The sequence below is a fragment of the Artemia sp. Qi Xiang Cuo genome, chromosome 12, assembly GCF_049724085.1.
Source record: "Artemia sp. Qi Xiang Cuo chromosome 12, ASM4972408v1, whole genome shotgun sequence".
Taxonomy (NCBI): Eukaryota; Metazoa; Arthropoda; class Branchiopoda; order Anostraca; family Artemiidae; genus Artemia; species Artemia sp. Qi Xiang Cuo.
This window is the reverse complement of record NC_142805.1, coordinates 44,749,159-44,756,863: the sequence shown is the minus strand read 5'-3', so window position 1 is coordinate 44,756,863 and position 7,705 is coordinate 44,749,159. Positions and strand designations below refer to the sequence as shown.

The 7,705-nt window shown below is 34.9% G+C and overlaps 1 protein-coding gene across 1 annotated transcript in view; it reads left to right on the top strand.

Moving 5' to 3' along the window:
- The first annotated feature begins 233 nt into the window (after nt 1-233).
- Nucleotides 234-7,705, top strand: part of LOC148946169 (vacuolar protein sorting-associated protein 28 homolog) — a 36,831-nt gene continuing 29,359 nt past the window's right edge. The window contains exon 1 of the mRNA XM_089097623.1: nt 234-419. Coding sequence (XP_088953749.1) covers nt 234-419 — 186 coding nt within the window. The remainder of the gene's footprint in view (nt 420-7,705) is intronic.

The following is a 7,705-nucleotide window of genomic DNA, read 5'->3' as shown; positions in this document are numbered from 1 at the left end:
GGTTTGTCCGGAAAGTAATAGGACTGATTTTCTTCCGCCGTGACTATACTTCGGAGCGTGCGCGCGCCGTCTGAATTTAGTAGAGGGCACTTTAGCTAACGGGATGAGCGGCTGGTCAGTTGTTTCCGAGCACCTGGGGTCAGGACATGCATTTTTGCTTGACGTGTTTCTGTGAGTGGTGCAAACCGAAAATGTACCGTTCGTTAGATCAGAGATACGCGATTAAATTCTGTATGAAACTCGGTAAATCTGCCATAGAGACGTTTGATATGATCAAGCAGGCTTACCCAGATGTTGCTTTAGCAAGAAGTGCTGTGTTTCGGTGGCACCATGCCTTTTTGGAGGGCTGGAAAGAGGTCGTCGATGAAGGCCGGGCTGGAGAACCTTTGACTTTGACAAACACCGACAATGTGACTCCTGTGCGCAAATTTTTGAACTCACACCATCGACTAAATATTCGTTTAATTGCCTAAATGTTAAATTTACCAAAATCTGTGGTTCATAACATTGTGACGGTGCATTTGATTATGCGCAAGGTGTGCGCGAAGATGGTCCCAAAAGTGTTCATTAACGACCAGAACTTGCGGCGAGTGGAAAAGCGCCAAGAAAATTTGAACATATGTGAAAGTAACCCCCAATTTTTGAATAACGTGATCATAGGTGACGAGTCCTGGATCTTTGAGTAAGATCCCGAGACAAAGAGGCAATCTTCTGAGTGGCACACGTCGGCATCTCCTCGCCCAAAAAAGGCAAGAATGAGTAAATCCAAAGTGAAAACGATGCTCATTATCTTTTTGGCATCAAAGGCATTGTCCACCGTCAATTTGTTCCTCCTTGACAAACCGTCAACGTCAAGTTTTATGCGGAAGGCTCAAGAGACTCAAACGAACGTGTTATGTAATGTTTTAAGCGGAATTAAGAATAATTGAACTATAGATTCTGTCGCCTCAGAGCTTTGTTTCCATGGCACAATTAGATCTGACTTAAGAGATACGAATTCTTATAGGCTAGCAGGGGTTAGAAGCTTTTTCTAAGCTGTGGCGATAACAACATTTGGTGTTTGTAGGGATGAAAAACGTGGCCTCTTCTTCTTGGGCTATCTGGAGATCATATTCCTTTGGGACCATTTACCTTGTAGACTTACAAACTAATTACCTGTTATCAGACTATATGCAGACATATAAATTAAATAAACACAGATAAAAAAGACAATAGATTTATTGAATTTACACATTTAGTTGCACAGCAACGGGTCACTTCAATGACAATAATGGTGGCTTAGATGAAACAGTTAAAACTTCTATCTCAATGGATCTTCTCAAGTCTGACTTACGATTCAAATTAAAAAACACATCTACCCCACTACCAAACGCAGTTCTTTCGTCCTGTGCTGTAAGGACTGCTCGCCATTGGCTCAAGTGCCTCAAGGACGCGAATCCTCGTCCAATAATCTCTTTAAGATATTTCAGATGATTCAGGCGTTCACACAGTTTTTTTGCCGTTTAAACTTCCTTATAAATATCGTACGTAGCATTTTTTTTTTTGCTACTAATTATCTTAGCGAAATTCGAACGACTAGCGTCGTTGTTTGACTGAAGCTAGAATGCAATTTATCTTTTTGCTGATTAAAATTTTAGACTCTTGGAAGCGTTATTTGAACTCAATTAGGGGACTTTTAATCTATGCCCGAATGATCTTTAAAAGGAAATAATATTGTATTTTAAATGTATCGCCTTTTACTCCTGGTACACATCACCCTTCCCATCAATTAATGACGTCCCGTCATTAGTAACTGCTTATTAGGAGTGCTTAAAATTTTTTAATTATTTTTCTTATTTTATTCTACATTCCTATCTAAAATTCATCTACAGGACTAAGATTATTTATGGTTCTAGGTTAGCTACTATATTAAGGATTTTTTTTTTCTATATCTAGCACTGATTACTTTTACATTTCCAACAAAGTTGGGGCTATTTTACTTTTACATTAGTTTTTTTTTTGATTTTGCTGTCTGTATGACGTACTACATACTATCTACACTACGTTAAGTGAATAACATGATAATATTACAACTAATTCTACTTGTGGTACATACATGAATGATTTATAACATACAATATTGGGTTCATCATATTCACTGATAACATTAAAACACTGTCACTATTGGGATTTTTGCATTGTCAGAGTTATTAGGAAGTAATACATGTAGCTTCACATCTATTCATCACCTTCGTGTCCTTAGTGTACTACACCCTTCTGTTGTAAATTACTGTCCTTCACTCTTTTTGTCTTGGGAAAAATTTTGAAGCATTTACGTTATGGTTTCTTCATGGAACAGTTCGAGTCTAGTTGTCTTTACACGGTAAGTTTTCCCTAATAGTCAACTTGGAAATGACCATTAAATATCGTTCTAATTGTCAACTGGGAAATGATTCTTCCCACTACAGGTGTTGGTGTTTTTATTCTCAGTATATAATTTTTAGGATTTTTGAGGCACATAGAGAATGTATTCTCGAGTAAAATTGTTCATTTGTGCCTTTTGAAACGGGTTGGTCATACTATAGTGACTCTCTTAATATATTGTATTTAAGTTCAACTTCAAACATCTTCAAATATCGTTAAACTTCAAATGTTGTTAAATATCGTTTATCTTGTATTGATCGATGGGGTTCTCAGAATTAAACTTCAAATTGTCTCTAACTTCAGCTTCAAATATCTTCAAATGTCTTTAAGTATCATTTAACTTCAAGTATCGTTGAATATCGTTTATCTTGTTCTGATCGATGGGGTTCTCAGAATTAAGCTTCAAATTGTCTCTAACTTCAGCTTCAAATATCTTCAAATGTCTTTAAATATCATTTAACTTCAAATATCGTTAAATATTGTTTATCTTGTTCTGATCGATGGGGTTCTCAGCATTTATGTGATTATATAGTTCGTTAAAGCACTTGATACTGAGGTTCAAATATAGTCCTACCTGATACATGATATGGTTCATAGTCGAAGAAACAACGATCGAGGGTAACTGTTGTTCTCGTAGACGAAGCTGGGATGAATGTTGCCTGGAGTTATGGTGAGTACTCTTCGTTGGTTGAGATATGATGAAAATAGATGCTACTGGGTCGTATCTGTACTGGGTAGCTCATTGTAATACTCAATGACCAATGTGTCCATTTACTTTCCTGTAATAAAAACAACGCGGCAGAATCACCAGTTCTTTGAAGTAAATACCCATACAATAATTCACGCATTAATTGGGTTATAATTGTTCCCATTGGGAAGTTCAATACAAAGAAGTTTCTTATAAAATATTAATTCTTCAACTTTAAGTATGGTCTCTTATTATACTTTCTAATATATACTACTACATACACTTTATTTTAACTTCTTTCAACACTTAGTTAATTAGATTTAAAATAATCATTTAAACAGAGTTTATGCTATATGGTTAATTTTTTGAGGTCTAATTTTACAACATATTTCATGCCTGCATTGTTCACGCACGTCCGTGCTGTTTAAGAAACGCATGTTGCAGCGTCATAGCCACACAGTTTTGAGAAACGATACTACAATGAGGGAACAAGACATAACAAGGACGAATGGAGACCTCTCTATCCACTCGTTTTCTAATGTCTTCCCTATTTCTTGGCTTAGACGTTCTCATGGGGCTCCGGGTTTAACGGCTGAAATGCAGAGGTGTTCTTCTTTGTTTCCCGGTGTTCTTTTCTTGGATTTTCCATCATTACGAGTCAATATTGGTGCCTCATCTTCGCCTTTCAAATTAGGTCATTAGATGCAGGATTTAATGCTCGCTGAAATTCTGTTGTTAGACAGCTGAAATGCTGATGCTAGGACTCTACACGATCATGTTTGGGTATAGGACTAATAACTCCTCTTGGAAAAGAAATCATGATAGCCCTGATCTGGTGTTTTTTTTTTATTTTTATTAAGCTGCCCAATATGAGGGTATGGCCTATTGAATTTCATAGTTTAAAAATCAAACTTCTTTTCAAAATACCCGACACTTTGAACTAGTCGTGTTTACTTCAGTTAATAAAAACAAATTCGCTCTATCAAAATATACTGAAAACTGGCGGAAATTTGTACGGGTATAATGGGGGTGAAGAAATATAGGTTTCAGGAGGAAATTTCTTTAGTATTCACTATATCAGAATTGGGTAATTTAATGTACATGTTGCTCAGATAGATTTCGCATGAACTGAAAAAAGGGAGAAACAGGAAAAAAAATTTGACAAAAATAAACGTTTTTCACTAAATGAAGCAGTCTTTTCAAGTTAAACATAAACCTTAGTCTAACTTAAATAAATTATCAGGTTCTAAATAGTTTATTGAGATAATTAAATTTTAATTAATAACTTATTGAGTAATTATATTTTAATAAATAATTAAAGTAAAAATTGAGTACGAAATTGATTATTAGAATAATTAAATAAGAATTCGACTGATATTTTAAGCAAGAATAACGAACAAAACGGCAAGTAAAAAGGAAGATTTAACCCTAAAAGTCTTAAAAGTAGAGCAAAACACGATTCAGATCAAGCTCTAGCTATGGATAGTGTCAGATTATTGAATTTTTATGTAAAGTTAGGCATATTTGATTTACTTTAGATTAATTTACTTCATAGTTTAATTTTTCTTTTTTCCAATCTTCACGTGGAAGGCAATTTAAGGAGGGATTATAAGTCTTAGAAAAATCTTATGCCCATTGTAGAGACGAGATTTCGCCTCGACTTAATCCATGTATAAAACCATTAGTAAAGATATCACCGTCATCACCTTGCAGTCTTCTTATTGGTAGAAATTAAACGATTAGTAAAAAATATTTTTTTTTTTTTGATGACATCAATCTTTGTTTGGACCTGGGTCGATTTTTCATAGAAAATACGAGGAGGCCTGAGTCAGTATAGGTAAGATATAACGTGACTGACTTAAAAAAATATGTCACAAAAATTAGAGCACAATATATGTCATAGATAAACCAATGAAATTAAAGGACGTTTTTGTCACAGAACTATAGAACAGTGATGTCTCTGTTATTGTATACGTCATAGATATAAACTAATGAAATTAAATTTTTCGCCAAGGAGCTAAAGAAATTAATGCCTCTGTTTCTCTTTTGAATTAATGTTTAACACAAAGCTTTAGGACAGCATACGTACTAGATATAATATAATTAAATTAAAAAGCTTTTGTGTTTTTTTTTTTTTTTTTTTCGCCTTGGAGCTATAAGAGAGTAAACCCTCTTTTTTTATTTCAAAGGATTATGATACAAAAAGAAAACTTAGCTCACTGAATATTATATTCAACCCTTAAGTATTGCTTTGACTGGCCCTGATTGGCATAAAAATACTAATTTCTTACACTTGAAGGACTGAGAAATATCCCTTCCTACGGTCGTTTACGCACAAAAAAAACTACAAAAAAAAATAAAGGGCCTTGAGTTACTCCCCAGGCTTACCCCAATACCTGGTCCAACATCAGTTTTCGTTTTCAGTCGACCACGAGCTTCCTACTTTGGGCCTTTCTCTCTGATCACCACTGTTTTGAGATCACTTGTGTTATTATTTTTTTTTTTAATTAATATTGACTTAATTAATTCTACTTGCACACTGTTAAATTTATTACGGTGTTAAATTCATATATTTGATATTTTTCTTTTCATTTAAGAGGGATATTTCCATCCTTCGGGTTTTTTATCAATTCTACCTGACTGTGTCATGATTTTTTACGCGGTTTATTGTAGTTTTCTATGTTTTGGGTGTTCTAGCGAAAAAAGGTCAAACTTTTTGTATTGTTTTTTTCAACAAATAATTCCCTATTAATTTCGTTTTTTTCCTGTGTGTGGGTGCTGAGGTCGGCCTTGATTTCCCGACTTCTTTAGCTACTAAATGGTCTGATTCACCATCAGACTCTTCGGAACTAGTTTCCGACGAATCCAGATTGGAACTTTTAGAGGTGGCACTTTTTGTGGTATCACCTGCCATTCCTTCGTAAATTTCTACTCCCCTGGAAGTAGAAGGTTTATTCCCTAAGTCCTCGTTTTGAGTCCTCAACTGGGGAGATTCCAAAGATTCTTGAGAGCTTTGGGAGGAATCAATAGTTTTGGCGGGGTTCCTCCATTGTTTGAATGCCATGTCCTCAGGGGGATGGGGCATTTTTTGCACTAGGGTTTCCCTCCATGAAGTCCACTGTTTAGGTTTGGCCTTGGATACAGTTATATCATGATATTGACCTTGCTGGTCATCCTTTGGAGTTTTATTCCCGGGCAATGTACTTTGACTCGTTTTTATGGGAAAATTTATTAAATCCATAGCTAGTGTTGGTCGATAATTTGATCAATCGATAAATCGAAATATCGATATTTTTACTTTCGATATTCGATAATCGATATATCGATTTCGATATTTCTGATCAGTTTTTATTCAGATTAACTCTTGGCTTTGCCAAAGTTAAAAAAAATTGGGTACTTATCTGTTAGCCACTACACACTCGAGAATCTGAATCTATAAAATCATACAACAGCTGGTTTATTGCTGTTTGTATACGGAGACAATTAGCTTCGACTCAGTGGAAAACTACAGTGTAGCTATGTTTTCATAAATATTTAGTTGGTATTTTGGTTTATTTAGGTTAGGTTACTTATTGCATGCAGCCCCGCTATACTTAACCCCCACACCACCACCCCCTAGTGTGCCAATATACAGCCCAAATTATATATATCCTATCTATTTCCCAAGCATAGCGGTTGTTTCTACCCCGTACCTGTAGATCCAAATTCTCGAGTGTGTACTGGCTGATAGAAAAGTACCAAAAATTATAATAAAAGGGTATTTTGCACAATTTTTTTAAACTTTGAATAATTGAAAATCAGTCAATAAAAACAAACTTCGATTACAAGAGTGAATGTCATAGAAATCTAGACTTGAAATTACTCGGGCTCAGGATAAAGAAAGACGACCTACTGGCTACTTTTGGCTATTCAAACTCAGCAACATGTTAATGCTTTCCCCTGAGAATTTGTTCTACCTTTCAGTGATTAAATAAAAAAAAAGAAAACATGTTTTTTCAACTGAAAGTAAGGGACATCATTACAACTTAAAACGAACAGAAATTATTCCGTATATGAGAGGGATGCCCTTCATATACGTTTTTTCTAGTATTTTAAAAACAAGCTTCTTATTCTAATTAAGTAGCTCTTGTGTTTCAGAAGTTGTTTTTAGATAATTGGAACTCTTTAAAGGAGGGGGTAACTCCCCTCACATACGGTAGGATTTCTTTTTGTTTTAAGTTTCATATTTCTCCCTAGTTTCCGTTGAAAAAACTTTTTTCTTATTTAAGTTTTGGTTGTTTTCATTTAATGCCAGGAAATCACCACTACAAATCCGTCCCTGCTGAAAATTTCACACAGAAATTTTTTTGTGACAATTTCGCCTAGGAAATTCTCTTAAGCCTACTTTCATTTGAAAAAAAAGACTTGTTTTTCATTTAATATTTAGTCTTTTTCAAATCATGCCGAAAAGCCCCTTAAACAGGAAATTTTTGCATTGAAATTCCATCCTCCGAATGGAAAGTTTCTTCCACAGAAAATCCTCTGATGAAGAATTTCTCCCACGAAAAATTTCCACATGGAGAATATGTCCTGCAGAAAATTCCGCCACGAAGAATTGCTCCCACTGAAAACTTT